This window comes from Schistocerca piceifrons, chromosome 7 (assembly GCF_021461385.2).
Source record: "Schistocerca piceifrons isolate TAMUIC-IGC-003096 chromosome 7, iqSchPice1.1, whole genome shotgun sequence".
Lineage (NCBI taxonomy): Eukaryota > Metazoa > Arthropoda > Insecta > Orthoptera > Acrididae > Schistocerca > Schistocerca piceifrons.
In genome coordinates this window covers 475,842,017-475,865,429 of record NC_060144.1, presented here as the reverse complement: position 1 = coordinate 475,865,429, position 23,413 = coordinate 475,842,017, and the positions used below count along the sequence as shown (strand labels likewise).

At 44.1% G+C, this 23,413-nt stretch overlaps 1 protein-coding gene across 1 annotated transcript in view; it reads right to left on the bottom strand.

The window, feature by feature from the left end:
- Window positions 1-850: 850 nt before the first annotated feature.
- LOC124805254 (splicing factor 3B subunit 4-like) overlaps window positions 851-23,413 on the bottom strand; it is a 44,958-nt gene continuing 22,395 nt past the window's right edge. Inside the window, exon 2 of the mRNA XM_047265766.1 lies at window positions 851-2,413. Within this exon, the coding sequence (XP_047121722.1) occupies window positions 2,140-2,413 (274 nt within the window). The 3' untranslated portion in view covers window positions 851-2,139. The remainder of the gene's footprint in view (window positions 2,414-23,413) is intronic.

Here is a 23,413-nt window from a genome sequence, read left to right as displayed (position 1 = left end):
ATACACCAACAAGTAGGTCAACAAATTCATTCTGTGGTCCTCTGTACGCCCAAACACAATAAATCCTTAGAAAAGAGTTATTGAGTATTTTATTTACGTAAAAATCGAGGCCGTGAACTGTGTTGAATCTATCCGTAATGTATGTAAAACCGCAATATAGGATTCCAGAAAAATGCACTGAAAATGGCTTTACATTAAAGTGAAACTCGTCTAGAAAACAGAATAATAATTCAGGAACTTTCCGATGTGTTGGGAAACGTTGCCAGTAGAACGTACGGACTATTGGCAGACAAGAATTTCTCTTCTTCTTTTTTCTCGAACGGTTGATGTTGCCTCCTTTGAGTTTCTGCACGACTGTAACTTTACGTGTATTATTGATGATGGACCACAATGTGATTCGTTTACGTACGATTTGGTTTTTGTTCTTCTGACTTGTTTGCGAACTGCAGTAAAATACCGACGAGGTCGCTAACACTGGTGTCGTGAAAAATAATACAGAAGTTTTTGATTCCTTTCACCATTATCCATTACGACACACATAAATAAATCAGCCTTTGTAATTACTGCAGAAAAAGCCCACACCAGAAAATCTAACTTTATTTTTCTTTTCATTACCGGCCGCCGCCCTTAAGTGTTAGCATATGACTACCATGCAGAGAAAGTGGGTTCAAGCCCCGGCACTGCTAGGGGATTCTTCAGTAGCTTGAGTACTGGAATGGGATGTTCTCACCGTTTGGAGGCATTTGTGGATTAAAAAAAAAAAAAAAAAAAAAAAAAAAAAAAACGAGCGAAATAAGTTAGCCCGTATCTGCGCAGACGGTTCTAATACTGAGCATCTGTAACATGAATTAAGAAATTCAGCAGTTGTTTCATTCACTTATATGTGCCTGTTTTCTACATGTACTTATGAAGTATCATGTATTTATAGTAGTCTTCGAATAGACCAGTTGGTACTTTGGTCATGAAGGATGTAATAAAAGAGTTTACCATTCTTGCCGCATACTGGCTAGCATTCAGCTTCCCTTCAGTACTTATTAAATCACTCGTGTTGTCACATTAAACAACGTCCCACGACGTGGCGGAGGAAGTGCAGTTCGGCAGCTGAGGCCTATCAGAAACACACATCTCACGTAACTTACAAGCTACAGCTAGCAAGTGTGAAACGATAGTTTTAACAGGTTATTATAGTTCGAGCTATAATTCGACAAATATAGGCATTCGCAGTCAGCTGTTTCTCACTAGCGCGCTGAAAAGAAACTCACATAATAAAGGATAAACCAAAGTGAAAGGAATCGACCACGCACTGCCAAAAGTAAATCTTGTAGAACCAAAAAGGCGTAAAAAATGTAGCAGGACAACGTCGCTTACAACGATATTCAAAATGTAAACTGGGGTCATGTGGATATTACATTTTACTCTCCTGGAATCTGTTCGTCGGTGTTTCCTAAAAATAAGATTTCCTTCTCCATATTCGACGTCTTTGGAAGAGTAGTGAAGCCTTGGGCACTACTTGCAGCTGCTTTCCTCATCCCCCCTCCTTTTTATTGTTCGATTAGCTAGCCATGTCTACAATCCTCACAAACACAGTTTTCAACGAGATTTTTCCTTTCTCATTTGTCTCTTCCGATATAAATTTAACTGCACGGCATATAAGCACACGTGCCCGATTGTGAAGATCTTTCCATGCGTCTATCGTGCGTAAGGACTGCGGTGCCATGCCGTGTTGCGAAGAGACAGCCACGAGAACACAGGTTCGCAGGCGACAGGCAAGTGAAGCGGTGACCCCTTACGAACGACAAGGTGGATTCGCCCAGCACTCACAGAAAAATTCCTTTCCTCGCATGTGCCAGCTTACTTTGCATCAGCTCTACTGGAATGAGAAATAGCGGCCACAGTGTCGAGAGTTGACAACAAATGGGAAATCGGTGCCCAGAAGCAATGTCCTTCCACACCACACCCAAACGTTGTTGTAGATTAGAAGTTGATACAGCGGCCAGCCAGCAACAGGTGGTCCTCCGGACATGATAGTAAATTTACTCATCTTTTCTAAATGCTAGAGAAGCTGAAGTTTATTCTGCTAGCGACTGATAAGCGAGCATCGAGTTGTGTGACACTCGAATTTTATCGCTGTACGTGGTGTTATGTAGAACAGGCGGTGGCCGGACTTACCTTGTGCTGCTCCTCTTGTTGTTGCTGTTGTTGTTGTTGCTGCTGCTGCTGGTGCTGGTGGTGCTGCTGGGAGAGCAGCTGCTGGCGCACCATCTGCAGCTGCATGATCATCTCGGAGAGGCGGCGCTCCTTCTCGAGAAACGTCTCGCCGGCCAGCGCCTGCGTCAGCGCCGCCGCACCCTCCAGCACCCCCACTGGCAGACATCCGCCCCCGCCGCCGCTGCAGTCGCCCGACAGCTCGTTGCTGCAACGACACACATACATTGCTGTCACTCATCTCTGTACGTCTGGAGCCAACACAGTAGTTACCTGTATCACTAAACGGCCAACCCGGTTCATGCTTCTTGGTATAAGCGGTAGTCAAATGAAAACGAAACAGATGGAAAAGTAGTAAGTAAACTGTTTATTATTTCAAAATGCTGTAGACATGTTGCCAAGGCTGCTTCGACTACGCAGCGGAAGTTTCGCTGGACAGCCCTTACTCATCCTCCATACAGTCCCGATCTTTCCTCATGAAAGACATCCGTGGCCTCGAATTTGCATCGGACGAAGAGGTGCACGCCTGGTGCGATCATGGTTCCACAGAAATCTGCAAACACTTTTCCATGAGGGCATTGACCGCCTTGTCTCACAGCGCGATTAATAGTTATGGCGATTACTTTTGAAATAATAAACAGTTTACTTACTTTTTTCTCCATTTGTCTCGTTTACATTTCACTGTCCCTAATACAATCCCAGTTGCATATTGCCTGTGTAAAGGCTTCCAGGACTAACAAAAATGTAATTTTCTGTTTTTCACATACAGTATAATTATTGCCCGAGTTTCAAAACTTTAAATGCTGTCATAATCTCATGTAAAATTTTTAACACAGAAAGATAAGTATTACGGTTAGAAATTGTGTATGTGTCGTGAGGCACTGTAACTCACGACGCGAAAATTACCCAGATTATGTTCATCCATTGTATGAGAAAGCGATCACTTTGCGACTTGCAAAAACTTTACACATAATTTCAAACCTTTTTTAAACTTTTTATCGCTTACACACTGTATGTCAAATATTCAAAACATTAACTCTTCTGTAAAGTTATCAGACGCTCGAAACTGTTTTATGCACGGAAGTTCTATTCTTGAGAGAATCGAGGGTGGGAGGTTTACAAGTAAGACCCTAACCCACACTGACAGAAATGGAAAATGGTAAAAATATGAACGCTTTGACCAAACAGTTTAACAATATCTTTTGGATATGTTGATTAAAATTTCATTCGTGTGAGAGCTTATTTGCAGTGTTTTCAAAAAAATGGTTCAAATGGCTCTGAGCACTATGGGACTCAACTGCTGAGGTCATTAGTCCCCTAGAACTTAGAACTAGTTAAACCTAACTAACCTAAGGACATAACAAACATCCATACCCGAGGCAGGATTCGAACCTGCGACCGTAGCGGTCTTGCGGTTCCAGACTGCAGCGCCTTTAACCGCACGGCCACTTCGGCCGGCGCGGTGTTTTCAGTACAGAAAAAACACACTACTACAAATGAAAAATGATGTGAGTACCTAATATCTGCTGGAACATTTCAGTATGCACAGAGAATAAACACGCGCAGATCATCGCTTTCTTTCGGACTTTGAGGTAGGTCGAGTCATTGACGTCAGGAACATGCAAACATCATACCTACTTATCGCACGGACAGATGGCAGTAGTGCAAAAAAAAAAAAAAAAAAAAGACTCTGAGCACTATGCGACTTAACTTCTGAGGTCATCAGTCGCCTAGAACTTAGAACTAATTAAACCTAACTAACCTAAGGACATCACACACATCCATGCCCAAGGCAGGATTCGAACCTGCGACCGTAGCGGTCGCTCGGCTCCAGACTGTAGCGCCCAGAACCCCACGGCCACTCCGGCCGGCACCATGATTGCAGATAGACGGGTTACGGTATGGCCTTAGGACAATAGTGTGACAAGAACAGTACGTACAGGTCCTTACAGAAACACTAAAGCATAAGATCGTTGGATTGTTGGACTGGCGGACGGATGACAATGCCCGAAATCCCAGCAGAGGTTGCAGGCAAAGTACCACTACGATCCGTCAGGAACAGGTTACTGGGAGCTGGGTTGAAATCTCGAGTGCGTCTTTTACCGCTGACGCCGCGCCACTAGAGACTTGCATGGTGCAATGCCAGAGTCAACTGGGACACTGGGTGACATTCTATGATATTCAGCGATGAGTCTCGCTTCTGTATGGGGCTGTCAGATCGTCGTCAACGTGTGCGTAGACAACCTGCTGAAATGTCATGCGATCAGCGATTCTCGAGACCCATACCCCTCTGGCTTCAGGAATCATGGTGTGGGGAGCTATTTAATATGACAACACGACTGATTTAGTAATTTTTGAAGGGAAGCTGAACTCCTTTGTCACACTCTTCACGACCAAGGTACCGAACGGATATTCGAAGCTACTATAAATACACGATAGTTCAGAAGTACATACAGAAAACAGACCCATATCAGTGGACAGGGCATCTGTAAAATTTCTCAACTAATGATTTAGGTGCTCAATATAGGCACCGTTTGTGACGCAGCAACTGTCAATGCGTGTGCCGAATTTATTGAAGTTACTGACACGAATCGCTCAGCAAGGCGCGTTAAGCAGCTCAAATGGCTCTGAGCACTATGGGACTTAACATCTGAGGTCATCAGTCCCTTACAACTTACAACTACTTAAACCCAACTAACCTAAGGACATCACACACATCCATGCCCGATTCAGGATTCGAACCTGCGACCGTAGCGGTCGCGCGGTTCCGGACTGAAGCGCCTAGAACCGCTCGGTCACACCGGCCGGCATATAAGCAGCCTGCTTCGGAAACCGGTTCACTTGGTTGCCTATCTTCAGGCATTCAATGGGACAATACAGAGAGAATGCCACTGTTATGTGTCATTTTTCTGTACGTTTGTAGTTCTCGTGCTATCGTTCTCTGAAACGCAGAGGTTCAAAATGGTTTAAATGGCTCTGAGCACTACGGGGCTTAACATCTGAGGTCATCAGTCCCCTAGAACTTAGAACTACTTAAACGTAACTAACCTAAGGACATCACACACATCCATGCCCGAGGCAGGATTCGAAGCCGCGACCTTAGTGGTCGCGCGGTTCCAGACTGTAGCGCCTAGAACCGCTCGGCCACTCCGGCGGGCAAACGCAGAGGTATTTGTGATTTGTGAATAAACCTGTACTACTATTTCAAGCATCTGGATTGCTGTACCGTCATCATTTCGTCAAAACAGATATAGATGCTGTTAAATCACCCAGGAAATTGTTTCCATGAAGCCAATTAAAATTTTTCTTTTATCCTCTTCTGCTTTTGATGGTTTCGCGGTGTACTGTGCGATTACTTACATCGCTTTCCATTCCGTAAACAGACTGTTATGTGCGGAAGAGAGGCAGATTTCATGACGTCTTTTCTGTGGCGCATTTTTTCTTGGCCAATGTTCCTTTTCTACGCCAGTATGTAAATTACCAATAACATAAACGCAAGTAATAAGTTTATTGAGGAAAATGTGATTATGCAAGTATAGCTTTTCAGTAAATTTAGTCAAAATGAACTGCAGGGGATACGCGTATGTAAGCAATTAAAAAGACAAATATTAAATTTATGTGGTAGTAAGAAACAAGCGCAGTTGAAAGAAAAGCATTAGTTACAATACTGTAGCTGTCTCTAGAAAGGCAGTGAAAATGGAATGCAAAATAAGCTATACTCTAATCCAAGACTCTGGATTAATCTTTTCAAAAAGCGGGAAACGTTTTAAATATTTGATAAAAGAAACACATAAATTACAATTACGTCAACAAGGAAAGTGAAAGATAACACAAAACAACGCAGTGGCCCACTAAGAATGACTGAACTGAATCACAAAATTAAAAAGAAGAAAAAGTCGTTGGTAGAAAGAATTGCCTGAACACTTGATGGTGTACACACAGTGTCTAGATTTATTAAGAACAATAAGAAGGTGAAAATGGAGGCTAGGTGGATGGTAAAAATTTCCAAGTGAATTATTGTCATAAAGGTCAGGCAAGCAAGATAACGAACGAGGAAATGATGCTTGAATCTCACAACAGAAAATTCCTGGTTCACATTCGTGTGACATTTGCCACAAGGAAATAATGAGAAAGTTATAAGATTAATTCACGTGAGCGTAACACTAAGTTTTGTGAAGGTTAAAAGCATTGCTCCACCAGCGCTGCAAACTTTTTATCAAAATTAAAAATTTATTGGCATTCTCTATTTCGGCTTTTAAGCTGTCGTCAGCAACAAATCTACTCTGACAAGCTTTTTTCTTAAAACTTAGCATGTGTATGCGCCAACTGACAATTTAGCACAAGTACACTAGGGGACATGTCCGTCAGGAGGACATTTTTACATCGACAGTCTAAAAAAACTGTCAGTCATATAAAAATGTTGACATGTAGCTTGAACTTAATACGTCAGTTTGTTCATAATGCACGCCATGAAGTTGTAGACTGTCAGTACACAAATTGCCTCCCAATACACGTGTTCGCTAATGTACACTGCGCATAGGTATGCTAAATTAGAAAAGTGGTCAGTGCAGAAATTTATTGAGGCGTATGTATGCTAGTGTGACTTGCCACAGGCTTAAAAGCCAAGACAGGGCTGAAGTGAATGGCAATGAACTTTAATTTTGGGAAAAAGAGTTTGCAGTATCGGTGGAATAACCGTTTTAAATTGAACGAATTCTTATTGGTTGTGTAATCCAGCGTAACGAAAATCATGATATAAGACCTAAAGTAGATTTTGAAACATCAGTAATGAGCTGTTTAAAAATGGTGAAGTGCCAGTTGTTATTAATCAAGTTATATTGAATTATTTCTCAAATTCATTCGGAATGCGAACGTGTTAGACACTATAATCGTCCGAGGCATACAAAATAAGTTTATATTACGTGAAGCCTGTCAGTTTACTGACGATCACATCAAAGGAAGTACTCAGCATTAGCATAATGTGAACGAAATGCGAACACATCCGGAATGCTGCGTTGTCCCGCGATCATAAAACCGGCTACACAGCGCAAAATGCGGGGGTGGCGACAAAAGTGAAAGCTGATGCGCCCTACCTGGGATGAAGCCGCGCGAGGACGACGAAATCAGAGAGACAGTAGGCCGGTGCAGCTGCGGGCATTCCTACGACGCGGCCGACAGATGTGTCTGGCGCGGCGGGCCCGAGTAAGTGGAGGGACACGACACAATGATCCGCCGCACAATGGGTCAGCACAATGGCGTGACGTCAGGTCATCGCGGCCTCACAAAGAGATTCCGGGCGAGATGCGCGGCCTTGGGGGACACGGGACAAGCGCGGGCGGGGGCGGATTACCGGGGGCACAGTGCCCGCCTGCCCCTCAGCTGCCTACAGCCGAGCCACCGCTGCGGCGCAACACCCCGCACTCCCCTTGTTGTCGTTCAATGCCAGACAAGCAAGGCACACGATAAATGTAACACGTTACCGGTTGTCAGAGATGCTACACCATTCAGAACGCACACAAATGTCGTTGTGTTCTTCAGTCCGATGGCTGTCTTAATGCAGCTCTGCACAGTATTCTACCCCGTGAAAGTAGTTTCATGTCTATGTAGCTAATGAACCTGACACGCAACTGAAGTATTCCTTGATGTCTCAGGATGTTTCCTATCAACCTATCCCTTATTTTAATAAAGTTAGGCATACAGCACTTTTTTATCCGATTCAGTTAAATACTTCCAGGAAATACTTCCTAGCAGTCAAATTTGTGGTGAACATTCATAACAGCTTCCCTTGCTGTTACCTATCTGCATTTCATATTCGCCCTACTTCTGTCATGTCAATTTTTTGCTGCCAGTACGAACAGCTCGGCTGCTACTTTTAGTAACTCATTCCCTAGTCTAATTCTCTCAGTATTATTTGATTTAATTTCTTTTATTGGTCTTACAATTCCTTTATCAGCATTAAGGAAATTGTAATTTTTCCGGCAAATCTAAAATTTTGTACTCATTCTTTCTGAATTTTAATTCCCTTTGCAGATCGCACTTTGGTTTCCTTTACTAACTGTTCAGTCTACGGACTGAATAACAAAGTGGATAGGCTACAACCCTATCACATTCCCTTCTCAATTACTGCCTTCTTTTCACGTCGTTCGACTCTTGTAAAGGCAGTCTGGTTTCTGTAGTAGTTGTAGGCAACCTTCCGCTCCAGTATTTTATTCCCAATAGCTTCAGAATTTCAGAGTGTGTCAGGAAACATTTAAAATATTGAAACTGAGTTATGAAATAGATGTAATTAGCTTTAGAGAATGATAGTGCTTATTTGTGTTGGGTAACGACCGGTGGTCAACCACGTTAGACGACTGTGTGAATAGTAGTGTACGAGCATGAGAGATCGGTGCTTGGAAGATCGATGAGCGCAACCAGCGCTGGTGCCATATGACCAAGTTGCGGCGTTTACTCGGAGCGAATGGTCGTCTTTCTTCACTGTGGTTTGTCCCGTCATCTGATCGTAGCCTGTGCATGGTGTATTGATACGAGTCCGTCACTGTAATGTGCAATTGGAGGAAAAGAACGCAAGAGAACCAGGCAAGTCATGATTCCGGCAGTGGATGCTCACAAAATGAGATGTCAGTACAGAATCGCAGACGCTTCTATTGGACAGCACTGATGAACCATGACTCCCCCATCTCGAATGTTGCTGGAGCACAGTTACAAGTATGCCATTGCCCGCCATCCTTACAGATCGCCTGCGTTCGCTTTGCCATGGAAGCACGGGATACGCTTAATGCCTTGTCTCCCCTCTCCGTCAGCAATCTGTGCGGCTGTAGAGATCATGGTGAGCCGATTGGCAACAAATCTCTGTCTGCCCCTCCTCCCCCTCTCTCTCCTCCTGCGTTTCGCCCACAACGTGTGATACGGTACAGACTTATGTTGAATGAACGCCTTAGTTGCTTTGGCGAGCGTATGTTGGAAGACTGTCTATTCAGAAATTGTGGTATTCAGAACATCGACAATTAAATCTGGAAATTGTTATAAGTAATGTGCAATTATTGCATTCTAGGCTACGAATATTTTTTTCCTTTGCTGATCATTCACTTGACTTGTCTTTTTCTGAATAATTCTAAGATTCTACCTCTTGACGACTCATTATGGCGCATGCTAGTAGCAGAGACAATCGACGTTTGTACTCTAATAGGAAATATTTGGGATGTGATTCCCAAATACATAACCAAAAACACAAAGCAATGTTAAGTTTCTCTAAATTTGACTTCCATCTTTTCAGGGAATGGCAATAATCGTTTCAGAATTAAACAGATTAGGAGTAGTTAATGATAAGAGGAAGTCAGGTAAAGAAATAACCTTTGGTAAGTTCCGTCTTCTGCTCCCATAATGTGAAAACGTTGTAAACATTCTAAACATCGGAAAGTATAAACTGGTCTCCTGTTCTCTTCTGGTGGTGGGGAACCCTCAAGCTGCCTTCCATTACTCATGCACATGTCCATTTGCCAAGGTGGCATTTGTTACAGAAACTGGAAGATCGGTGTTTTACGACCAGTCGACTTAAAGCAGACAGCGCGGGGCGTTTGCGGGCCAGATCTTAGCCTACTGCTGATATACGACGCTGCCTCTTGCTGGCACACTCTACAGCAGCTGTCTGCTGGTACTGCACACCTCCCTCCTCAAGTACTTCGTTTCCACTGGTTGCTCTTAAAGTCAGCTTTCCTCCACAGACCAGCAGGCTCGAGTAAACGGACCTTATCATACATACAATGCACCAAGGCGGAAGTAACGTACATGTGGGTACGAAAAGGCAGCAAAATAATACCAGCAGCTCGTCAGTAAAGCCTACAGTATAAAAAAGAGGTAAACACAATTGTGGCTTATTTCATGCTCGGGCCCTTTCTAAGTTAAGAGATACTTCTTGAGAGACGGAGTTTAATATCTTTGGATTATGCTTTAGGCGAGACAAGAGACTAGTGACTATTTATAAAGCTTCTGGAAACTGACTGGCTGGAGAATAGGCCAGCAGTCAGTAGTTTGGTGCAAGGAAGTCTTGGGCTCTTTGCTATTTTAACCTCTAGAAAAAGACGATAGGCAGTAATTTTGTTTTGTGTAGACTTGTGTCCTTCTGGCTGTAGCGTTCGTCTTGGTGGTCCACTGACCGGGAGTCAAGACTCCCGACTAAGATGACGCCAAAACAAGTAAATAACTATGAAATTACAGTTAAATTAATACCATTAGCTGCTGACGGGCGTTGATATACATCAACGGGTACAGTTGAAAATGTGTGCCCCGACCGGGACTCGAAGCCGGGATCTCCTACTTACATGGCAGACGCTCTATCCACCAGAGCCACCGAGGGCACAGAGGACAGAGCGACTGCAGGGATTTATCCCTCGCACGCTCCCCGTGAGACCCACATTCTCAACTTATAGTCCACACACTACATTCGTAGTGCCCCTGCTATTGTACCCATTACTAGTGGTAGACAGTCCACCAAGCCCCGTAAGAGTTCAGGCAAATCGTGTGCATCCGCACTGAAGGAGGTCATTAGCCGGTTAGCCTTAACTATATGAAGATGGCATCTACAGTTTTTCACTCTGGTGTGTAGACTGTACGAATCTGGCGATATACCATTCGTCTTTCGGAAAAATAACTTCCACACAATTCCCCAGACTGCAAGAGCTGACAATAGCGAGAATTACCGCACAATAAGCTTAACAGTTCATCCATCCAAGTTGCTGACAAGAATAATGTACAGAAGAATGGAAAACGAAATTGAGAATGTGTTAGATGACGTTCAGCGTGGCTTCAGAAAAAGGTAAAGGCGCCAGAGTGGCAATTCTAACGTCACGGTGAATAATGGAAGCAAGACAAAAGAAAAATCAAGACATGTTCATAGGATTTGTCGACTGGCAAAAGCGTTCGACAGTGTCAAATGGAACAAGGGGTTTGAAATCACGAGGAAAATAGGGGTAAGCTAAAGAAGAGACGAGTAATATATAACATGTACAAGAGCCAAGAGGGAATAATAAGAGTGGAAGAACAAGTACGAAGTGGCCGGGTTAAAAAGGGTGCAAATCAGAGCTGTAGCCTTCGCCTCTAGTGTTCAGTCTATACATCGAAGAAGCAATGATGGATATAAAAGAAAGGTTCAAGAGTGGAGTTAAAATTCAAGGTTAAAGGATATCAATGATAAGATTCGCTGATGACATAGCTATTCTCAATGGAAGTGAAGAATTGCAAGATGTGTTGAATGGAATGAACAGTCTACTGAGTACATAATACGGATTGAGAGTAAATCGAAGAAACACGAAAGTAGTGAGAAGTAGCAGAAATGATAACAACGAGAAACATAACATTAGAATTGATGGTCAGGAAGTAAACGAAGTTAAGGAATTCTGCTACCTAATCAGTAAAATAACCCGTGACGGGCGGAACAAGGAGGACATAAAAAGCGGACTGGCGCCCGGTTAAGAGGGCGTTCCTGCCGATATGTGTCTGCTAGTATCAAATACAGGCCTCAATTTAAGGAATAAATTTCTGAGAATGTATGTTTGGAGCACAGTATTGTGTGGCAGTGAAACATGGACTGTGGAAAATCGAAACAGGAGATAATCGAAGCACACAAAAATGTTGAAAATTAGGTGGACTGATAAGGTAAGGAATGATGAAGTTCTGCGTAGACTCGGAGAGGAAAGGAATATATGGAAAACAGTGACAAGAAGAAGGGACGGAATGACAGGACATCTGTTAAGACATCAGGGAATAACTTCCATGGTACTAGAGGGAGCTATAGAGGATAGCCGGCCGCTGTGACCGTGCGGTTCTAGGCGCTTCAGTCTGGAACCGCGTGACCGCTACGGTCGCAGGTTCGAATCCTGCCTCGGGCATGGATGTGTGTGATGTCCTTAGGTAGGTTAGGTTTAAGTAGTTCTAAGTTCTAGGGGACTGATGACCACAGATGTTAAGTCCCATAGTGCTCAGAGTCATTTGAAGCATTTTTTATAGAGTATAAAAACTGTAGATTAAGACAGAGACTGTAATACATCCAGCAAATGATTGAGAGCGTAGGTTGCATCTGCTACTCTGAGATAAAGAAGTTGGCACAGGAGAGTAATTCGTTGTGTATCACATCAAACCAGTCTTGATGACACCCCCCCCCCCCCCAAAAAAAAAAAAAAAGATTTCATATGAACTTTAATTTTTGAGATTTTATTGTTTTCCTTATTTGCCCACGAGGTACCATAACGGAAGTAGTACTCCTTGACTCTTGGAACCCATGCTGTCTTTGACAGTAGCCGGTACGTGATATACAACAGCTCTCTTGTAGCGTCTGGCACAGAAATTTGATGGACGTTTCCGTGACGCTCTTGTGCTTACTAAAGCGCGCCGCTCTTTTTGAATCTTCTAGCACATCGATTCGTCCTCGCAGCCAATTAGGGGTTCGCGTAGTCTCTCCTCATTTTGAAATTAATTCAAAGTATGCCTCCAATTTTGTAAACCAAGTCAGCATCCGACGAAGATTTGCATGAGAAAGTAATCGTTGCTCACTTGAATGTAGCGTATGAAAGTGGAGATTTATGTCTTAGAATGATGCCACCTGCCCGCTACTGCACCAACTGTCGATCGTCTGCAGGTTTTCTTGTTTGTTGTAACCTCACTATAGATAATAGCATCGTCCGCTACCACCGTCACGGGGTTTGCGATGCTCCAGTTAGGCATATTTTTAGATTTGTTTGACTTACGTGTTATACTTTCGGCTACGTTTTCAGCGTAAAGAAAATTAGTCACACCTGCCGCTAAGTTGCTATTTAGTGGTCTTCATTCCGACGACTGATTTGGTGCAGCGCTCCAAGCCAGTTTATCATGTGCAAGACTCATCATCTTTTATAACTACTGCAACCTACATCTATGTGAAGCTGAAATTTTTAAATTTCAATAGATTTGCTCAATTGTCTTGCGACGAATATGACCGCTATAGTTAAAATTTGCACGTCCTTACTGAGTCAAATCTTGGGATCCTCTACAATTTTATCCTCCCCCCCCCCCCCTCCTCGGAAAACTCTCACACACTTCCCTCCATTAGCGCCAAAGAAAATAGCTAAAGATTATGTAGATAGATTGGATAACTGATGTAGAGCACTAAATGGAACTGGGGAGAAAAGAAATTTATGGCACAACTTCACTAAAAGATGTGATCGACTGATAGGACAGACCCTGAGGCATCAAGGGATCGTCAGTTCGGTAGCGGAGGGAAGTTTGGTAAGTAAAATTTTAGAGGGAGATCAAGGCTTGACTACAGTACGCAGTACAGTACGCAATTGGATGTAGGTCGCAATAGCTTTGGAGAAAGGTAGAGGCTTGATAGGCTTGTGTGGAGAGCTGCATCAAATCAGTCTTCGAACTGAAGATCACATGGTTCATTGCTATGAAAGTCCGAGAGGGGCTATATCTGTGTATACGAAGCAGTGTGGCGACGATCCGCCAAGACGCGGCGCTTCCGCCGGTCTGAGGTTATCAGGCAGCACTTTGCTTGACCGGGAAGCCCCTATGGCTGCGCTACACGGCACTAGGGGGCCGGCCGGGACCCAAACTCACAACGAGGTTTGGTCCCGGCGCTATGCAGGCGCCCTCCTTTGGGCGCAATCTGCGCTGTCGCGTCGCGGGACAGTGCGGCGTCGCCGGTGCGCGCGCGCCCGCGCCTGAATAATGCAGCCCCGGCCGGCGCGCACAAAGCTCGCCCATAGTGGTCGCCGTGAATTATTCACCTCCCAGGGGACGCGGCGTGGCGCGGCACACTCCGCCACCGCCACACTTGTTCCCCACCTCTTGGCGACGCCGAGAGCACAGGTGCCGCCACAACTTCTACTGTTACCTCGCGATCTCTGCGGTGGACTCAGCAGACTCTGCAAAACAAGCAGCAACTGTGGAGAGGCATCAGGCATTCAAGGAACGTGATTCGTCTTGCCGTTCTTCGCATTTTCTGAGTTGCAAAGACTGGAGCCTCAAAAAGATACGCTTAACGAAAAAATAAAATTAAAATAAAAAAATGAAAAACAGACAAGTGCGAGTAAGACTGGCGTTCTGATTGTTCCGTAAAAACTTTATTATGTATACAGATAGTTCATCTATAGATTCTGAAAAGTGGGTTTGCGAGTATCAAAATACGACGTCTATTCGGAAAGTAAGGTCCGATCGGTCGCGAAATGGAAACTACAGTGAAAATCCACTGAAACTTTGCATAGATGCGTTGGGCAGTGTCTCTAGCATGCCCCTCGATCGCATCACGCCGCTCTTTCAAGTTCTGAGAGCACTGTGAGCACGTAAAGATGCCTGGAAAATAGTGTCTGTCCCCAAAAATGAGTGCCAGTGAGGGATTTCACCTGATTTCATGCAACCCACGCAATGTAACGGCCACGCACTTCCTTCTTCATGACAATTCTCGGCCGCACACTGCAGGGACAATGAGGACGCTCGTGCAGCGTTTTCGATGAGAAGTGTTTGATCACCCACTATACCGCCGGGACCTGGCTCCCGCTGATTTTCATTTGCTCATATGAGCCGCTGGCTATGAAGACAACATTTTGGCACAGACAACTAACTGTAGACCAGCGTAGAGAATTGGCAGAAAGCACAGTGGTCTGCCTAGTATGATGATGGTATTGGAAAGTTGATGCAGTGCTGCGGCAAAGTTTTCATTCGTAGTAGCGTCTATGTAGAGAAGTGGCTAAAAGGTACAGCTAAATGTTGCAAATAAAACATTTTCGATTTTCACTGTGGTTTCCGTTTCGCGACCGATCGGGCCTTGTTTTCCGAATAGTCCTCATGTTTGATACAAATGCCAGTATCTTTTGATTGCATTGGCTTAGAAGCTTACATTTATCTCGCCGCCAAGGGGCAGTAGAGCTTAGTATATGACATAAATTTCAACTTCGTATCTTCGCCTGTTGCTGAGAAGAAGGGGTCTTAGGAAAGAGAAAAATTGCAAAAAATACTTTTTTATGTGGTATAATTACAAATTGACAATTTTCGGTTTTCTCCTTTACTTGTACTGTGAAACTTTGCTTCTTGCTAAATTTCATCATTCTAGGCCAGCGGGAAGTACGCTATAGGTTTTGAGGAGTGAGTTTGCGAGTATCAAAGTGTGTGACATAAATGGACATAGCTTCTGGTTGCACTGACTTAGAAGTTTCACTTTTTTACATCACCAAGGAACCGTAGATTTTAGTTCTTGACATACGTTTCGACTTGATACCTGCATCTACCCTTGCGAGAAAGGCTTCTTAACAGACGGACGGATAACAAAGAGAGCCCGTAAGGGTTCCGTTTTTATCGACTGCGGTACGAAAATCTAAAAACAGAAAAATAACGTGGGAAGAGAACATGGGACCAAACATAATAAATGTCTATCAGTGTTTTCTCACAAAACCTGTTCGTATAGCGTAACGCGCAGTGCGCTAGCTTTCGAGATAGAGGGATGTGCCAGACACTATTCTAATCTGCGCAGTGGGTTATCGATCATGGACTGATATACTGGCCCTCCTCTGTGCGGTTTTTAGGCGGGTACACATGCTCTTTTAGGCCAAGGCTGAGCTGATCCCCATCATTCGTCTCACAGAATACGATATGGAGACAGTTAAGGCATGATAGCACACAAAACATGGTTTGCTTCGTTAACAGACACATTGGCGTACGCGGCTCCTTTCGTGTACGTTACCTTGACGACCGTGGCGTCAGGAGGGGCAGACCACAGAGTTTGATGATAAAATAAAATTTGCCAGATCCTGAAATAAATCGGACCCCGTGCGCCTCCGTATAAACGCAACGGAAAAGAAAGAAGAAGAATACTCTCTCAAAGATCGGAATATGTGCCAGAGCGGGACTCAAACCTGGGACTTAAGCATCTTGTGGCCAAGTGCTCCACCACCTGAGGTATCCAAGCGCAACTATCGACGACCCGTCCTCACAGCTGTACTTCCGCCACTATCTTTCTGCCTGCTTTCCAAACGTCACAGAAGTTCTCCGCCATGCTTAGCGGGTCTAACACTTCTTGAGGAAAGGATAGGCTATTGTGGAGAAATCGCTTAACCACAGCCTAAGAAGATAGAAGAAGAGATACTGATGAAAATAAGGCTCTGAGGGCTTGGATAGGTCAGTCGGTAGAGCACTTGCCTGCGAAAAGCAGAAGTCCCAGATTCGAGTACTGGTCCGGAACACAGTTTTTATCTGTGAGGAAATACCAAACCAGAGCATAACCCGCTGCAGAGGGAAAATTCATTGTGGAAGAGATTTTTTCATCTATGCACAATGGCAGCTTTCCTCAGCTGTGTGAGAGTTGTGTCCTATGTTATCTATTGCTGAATGTAGGTAACTTTAATGGTTAATTGTACAGCTTAGTGTCATTTTTGTGTTTTACTTAACGACTACTTTCTAACAGAAACAACCACGGAGCGTAACTTCTCCACCTCCTTAAGGGCGGATCACTACCCATCAACACTCACTTATTCTCTCTCATGAGACGACACTTGTGAGAGGTTTGGAATTCAACCAGGCTTGTCATCACGCCATCACCTCTCCTCTCCTCACCGACCAAATACTAGCAAAAACAGGTTTTCCACCATCAGGAGTGGTATCTGCTACCTTCAAGTCGAGCTCCACAGCATAGACGTACGTTACCGACCACGGCTACGGAACAGTACTAGCTGTTCGGCAATCATGCACCTGCTGCTTCGAATAGGCGCCTAACTGAAAGACAACGAAAAGCTGTGTTTTAGAAATGACAGCTATAAATCTCCAAAAGCTGCTATATCAGTAATTCTTTATTTCAGTCACAGATCATCATCGACGTAGTATTTTAAAAATGGATAGGAGGGCAGCTTGTTGACATCAAACTTGCGAAACCTATTCCTGGATGTTTCAAACCGCTTATCTCGAAAGCAATTGATAACAGAACACAGCGTCATTTTTTCGTTCAGAATGGTCCATACTGTAATGTCTCAGCACATATCTGTTCCTCCTGAAACACAATGTATAAGCTGGAGAAAGTAGAGTAGTTTTAGAGCCTATCTGAACCACTGATTTTTTAAATTTACCTGACAAAGCTATGTGCAAGGAACATTGTTTGTCTTGGAACGTTTCTTACTTAAGTCCCCTGAAGTATCCTTAGTATACTCGAATCATTTCCCTGTTGTTAGCTCCTGGCTGGTATTCGGGTTCAAATCCACATCGATCCATTGAGGTTTTCTGTGATACCCTAGTTGATACCAGACGCTATCATCGTCAAATCCGAGCTTGCCCTTCTTTAATGATCTCATCAGATGTTAATGCGGTAAAAGAGAGAATAACGTTTGAAACTTGGAGATACAGAAACTCGCTGAGAATTATGTGGACTAATAAGTAAGGTGAGAGAAAGATCTCTGCAGAGTCGGAGAGGAAGAGAATGTGTGGGAAAACAGTGAGTAGGAGGATAGGGTGATAGGAAGCGTGTTAAGGTATCAGGAAATAACTTCTGTAGGGAACTCTAGATGGAAGAAACTGAGGGGAAGACAGAAATTAGATTGTGTACAGCAAATAACTGAAGGCGTTGGGTGCAAGTGCTAATCTGAGATGAAGAGGTTGGCACATAATAGGAAATATAGGCGGGCACCATCAAACCAGCCTTAAACTGGCAAGAACCATAGTTCATCAATTCAGCGTCTACCTGCAAGATTAGACTTACTATATATCTCACGGAGACGCGTAAGCAGTATTTCTTCCCCCGCTCGATACTTTTAATGGAACGGAAAGATACCCTATAAGTGATACAACGGGATGTACTATCTCTCGTTCACTTCGCAGTGGTTTGCAGTCTTCGTAGATTGCAGATGTAAAGGTAGCGATGTGTTATCTACGAGGGAGAATGATAAAAGTTGGTTTTAGTTTGGCTTTAGTTGGCATCAGATGTCCATCGATTAAGTAATTAAATACGATGTTACAAATCAACAATACACCGTGGTTCCGTGGTTCAATGTCTTCTTCTTCTTCACAACATGGAATGCGCTTATAGCCCGTTCCGTCTTCAATGACTTCATCTGCTCCCCGGTCACCCTACATCTCTCTTTCTTATTGCTTTATAATTTATTACATGTTCAACTAATCTGTCTTCCCTCATTCTATTGATGTGTTGTTTCCATTTTATGCATACTTGTGCTTTTTTTCTTAGGTATACAGTGTTTGTTAAGTTCTTCTTTTATAGTGTTTCGTGTTTGACTCCTGGGGGCACATCCTTTAACTTTCTTTAAAAATTTCGTTTCAGCCTATTGTATTTTTCTTTTGTCTTTCTTAGTTAATGACCAAGATACGCTTTCGTAAGTCCGGAGTAACCATTACTTTATAAATTTTAGCTTTGTAAGGAATGAGGAGGTTCTCCGGAGAATCGGTGAGGAAAGCAATATGCTGAAAACACTGACAAGAGGAAGGGACAGGATGGGAGAATATCTGTTAAGACATCACGGAATAACTTCCATGGTGCTAGAGGGAGCTGTAGAGGGTAAAAACTATGGAGGGAAACAGACTGGAATACATGTGAAGAGGTTGGCACAGGAGAGTAATTCGTTGCGGGCCGCATGTGACCAGTCAGAAAATTGATGACTCAAAATAAAAAAGAATCTTTCCTTGTCTTGTCACCCAGTGTTCTGTATATCGTGCCAGAACACTGGGTGACAGGACGAGGGGGGGATACAAAGCTAAAGTTTTACAAGGTAGTGTCTACCCCTATTCTAACGTACGGCAACATATCTTGAATATAAATTGAATACGTTTGGCTGAGACGAAATTTTTCAGCAAAGGTAAAGGATGTACCCCGAGAGATCAAATACACAACAATTTTCAACGTAACTGACCATTCCTACAAAAAAAAATTAGTCAAGGAGATTCATTTTTCTATTTATTGACAGAGCTTCGCGAAGTAGTCATTTTACACTGGAATGCAAGGAAATATTTGTGAAACACTCTGTGCCGTGCAATTTAACGAGTTTGAGAAAACTCTAAATTTCTTAAATAGCATCCGGGTGCATGCACTATGCTGGTTTGTTAACATTTCAAACACCTCAGTAACGTCTGAGAATATTCAGAGGCATAGGCCTACCTGGAACCTCAGTTGCCGGATGCCCTTAGATTCTACGGATCTGTGCAAACAGGCTTCCATGAAAGAGTCAGAGATTCTTTGAATGTGAGCAGTATGTTAGTTTAATACAAACGTCGCGTCTTGTTGACTACATAGGCTAGCCTTTTTAATCAGCGGCGAGATGCCTTCGTAAATAATCGATATTGAAATAAGTACGCGTAACTTCCATTGTATGCTCCGCAGAGGGTCGCGCCATTTCGCAGGCGCGTTATATTTAACTCGTGTGTACAGCGGTCTGTTTAGCGGCAGCATAACTTAATGTAGCATTAAAATCAATAGACGGCCAATTATACGAAACGAAAAGCAGAGGGCCGGGAACTTCAAACACGCGGGCAGCGACAGGGAGCAGCTGTTGGGCCCGCGCTGAGTAGCTGACAGCGGCCGCGAACAAGGGGCGCGCTGTTGGCGTAAGCGCGCGCCAGAGCTGCATTTGCCGCGGCGTTTTCAACGACGATTTGCGCTTGTCACGAACCGAAACACTGGCCCAATGTAAAAGGGAGACTTTCAGTTTCACATGGGCAAGAATAAAACGCAAAGCATCACTGAAAGAGGTGGCATACAAGTGACGTCAAACTGTCAATCTGTTGACGGTGTGTTGTACAACACGGAACATGTTTTTGGCTCGCGTATTATGACGTTTTTGGATTATGACGTTTTTGGAAACGACAACCGTCTCTATATGGATGAGCGTTGATTTTGCAAACATAAATCTTTTGAATCTCGTCTCACTCTATATGTCCATGACATCAAACGGGCCGTAGAGGTCGGCGCTGAGTGGGTACTGTATTCTTTCTTTGACTTCCGTAAAACAATCAGTACAGTTCTACCCTGGGTCCAGAAGATACCGACGGGAGCGATCTAAAATAGAATGACCAAATAAAAGCAGTCATAGGAAATTCCGATATCATACTGCCATTTGTTGAAAGAATCCCAAGAAAAATTGTCCACGAAAGAAGTAGCTTACAAACCTATCGTTGGACCCATTCTTGAGTATTGTTCGTCAGTCTGCATGATCGACAGAGGAGGTCCAAAGATCTACGGGTTTCGTCACGGCGCAGTTTTGTAAGCACGACAGCATTACAGAAATGTTTGTCATATTTCGCGGGCAGGATTGCACTAGAGGCATTGTGCAACGCAAATATGTTGTTATTAATATTTCGAAAGCATACACTGATAAGCCAAAACATTATGACCACCTGCTTAGCCGGCCGGAGTGGCCGAGCGCTTCTAGGCTCTACAGTCTGGAACTGATGAGCCAAAACATTATGACCACCTGCTTAGCCGGCCGGAGTGGCCGAGCGCTTCTAGGCTCTACAGTCTGGAACCGCGCGACCGCTACGGTCGCAGGTTCGAATCCTGCCTCGGGCATGGATGTGTGTGATGTCCTTAGGTTAGTTAGGTTTAAGTAGTTCTAAGTTCTAGGGGACTGATGACCACAGAAGTTAAGTCCCATGGCGCTCAGAGCCATTTTTGAACCACCTGCTTAATAGCGTCATGGCCCACCTTTGGAACTCAATGCACCAGCGATTCTGCGTGGCATTGATTCGACAAGTCCTTGTTTTTCCGGAGGTATCTGGCACCAGATTTCTATGCTTAGTTCACGCAGTTCCCTTAAATTACATTCGGTGGTTTGTGACCACGGGGTCGCCGTCCGATATGTGTTCCATTGGGTTCATATCAGGCTTTTTGATAGTCAAGACATCATGTTAGTACACTACCATGCTCCTCAAATCAATGTAGCAAGATGACATCAACTATCAAGGCATGCAGGTTGTACACCATAATGATTACGTAGTCAACAAATGTCACGGTGCCTTCCATCACTACCACAGGTCCTATAGAAACCCAGGTGAATGTTCCCCATCGCGTACGATCGCCCCCATGGGCCTGCGTCCGGCCGCGGTGCATGTTTTAAGCAGCCGTTCGCCTGGATTACGGCGAATCCGGACATGACCACAGATGTGTCATACCAAGAACCATGATTCATCCGATCAGCGTCCCATTTCCACTTAACCACAGTCTAGCCTCGATAATCTCGTACCCACTGCAATCGTAACTGTCGATGTCATTGGGTCAACATGGGAACGCGTAGGGGTCGTCTGCTGTGGAACTGCACCTTCAACCATGTGCGAACAACTGTGTGCTCCGGATTACTTGTGCCTGCTCCATTATTGTACTCTGTCGTTAGAACTGTCGCATATCGTCTCCTATCCTGCTTTAGAGAGTGGGCAAGACTCCCACTTTCACATTCTGTAACGAGGCGTGGACGCTAAAACAGCCTATCGCCTATTCGTGGTTTCAACGTTTTTCAACACTTCCCACAGATACTTACGAGAGTAGCATGCATGTAGCCGACAGAGTCTCTTACGTTATTGAATTACGTCATCTGTGGCCCATGTCAACGCTAGAATGATTTCCCATTCGTCTCTGTTCAATTTATACAATTTCCTAACCGCGTCACGTGACCACAACGCCGCCGGGCGACATGCGGTCACGCGGTGGACAGTCATAATGTTTTGGCTCATCAGCTTGTGTTTCAAGAAGAATTAGGCAACGTTGCGGAAATTCTAAAGGCACAACGGTACATCACAGGCATCTTTCGTCCTCGTGTGTTATTTCACATTCGAGAGTATCGTAGGTTCATTTTTCAGCAGGGCAGTGCTCTTTCACACATGGTAAGCGTCACTATGAACTGCCTGCGTGATGCTGAGGTTCTCTCGTGGCCAGCAAGATCTACAGATCTGTCCCGATAGAGCATGTGTGGTATCAGCTAAAGCGCCAACTCTGTCTCAGTGCCGTTATTCGGAATATGAAGGACCAGTTAACGACAATTGTGGTGCAGCTTGCCTCGAATGAGGATAATGGATAATGCGTCTTTTTGTCATCCTTCATAACCGAATCAATTCATGCACCCGGGACAGAAGGATGCAACGTCATACTGATAACTGGACTCACATTGCGAAGTTTTTTTGTCATTTTGACTCGATTTTTAATCACTGAAATATCATCAATTACCCTCTCAAACCGTGAAGTTTCGTTTAGTTTTCTCCTCCGCTTGTGGGTGCTTCACTTTTTTTGTCAGGCAGTGTAGATGAAGATATAGACATCAATACTACGTACACGATTTTGATACTATTTCACCACTTTTTTCTTTTCTCTTTTGTTACGATGTAATGTTCGATTACTAGTGATGATATTACAAAAAAAGAAGCAGCGAGTGGATGCTAGCCTTGCTTTAGGACGAAGGCTAAATTCACTGTAAATTTTTAAAGATTCATCATCCTTGTTTTCACGGAAACTCCATGTGGGTATCCGAGGTCTGCTCTGACTCATCTCTGGTGAACTGCAAATTGTTCTTTTTCTTTACGAGCCTTAGCTATCTCAGGACATATTTACACATAATTTGTTTCTTTTCCTCGAACGAAGCTATCTTTCGCTCATGTTTATTCTCAACAGTATCAGTTGACTTTTCACTCTACGTTATGGAACACGTTGACGCACAGTTTGGGCAGGAATGGAGAGATCGCGGTGGTCCAATTCTGGAAATGATGAAAAGTCGAATTTTTTCGCCTCGCCGCAGCTTAGATCATTACAGACAAAACTGCAGCTCACTTGGAGTAGGGAGCGGACACTGTCTGTTTAATCAATAATTCTGGAAACTGTAAAACTGTACAGGGCGAGTTAGGAAAACCGCGAAAATAGCCTAAATCAGGATGGTCGGACTGAAATTTACCAAACTGCTGCTGCTGCTCTCGGTATGGATCTTTCCAAGCCAGTGCACCATCTTGCTTGCTGGTCTCGTTTCTAGGCCAACTCGTTCACTGATAGAACATCGATCGCCGTGTCTTCCGGGGTCAGGAGAAGAGATTAATGTGCAAGGCCCAGTCAACACTCCGTGGATCCGGTTGCTAGAACCGCGGCTGTGAACATGCGGCTCAACTGATGAAGTGCTACAGGTTGAGACGCACCGCTAAGGTCTTGTTGTGGACATAATGACTGGCAGTCAGAGCTGGTACTTAAAGAGTAGTACCGTTCCACAAGGAAGTG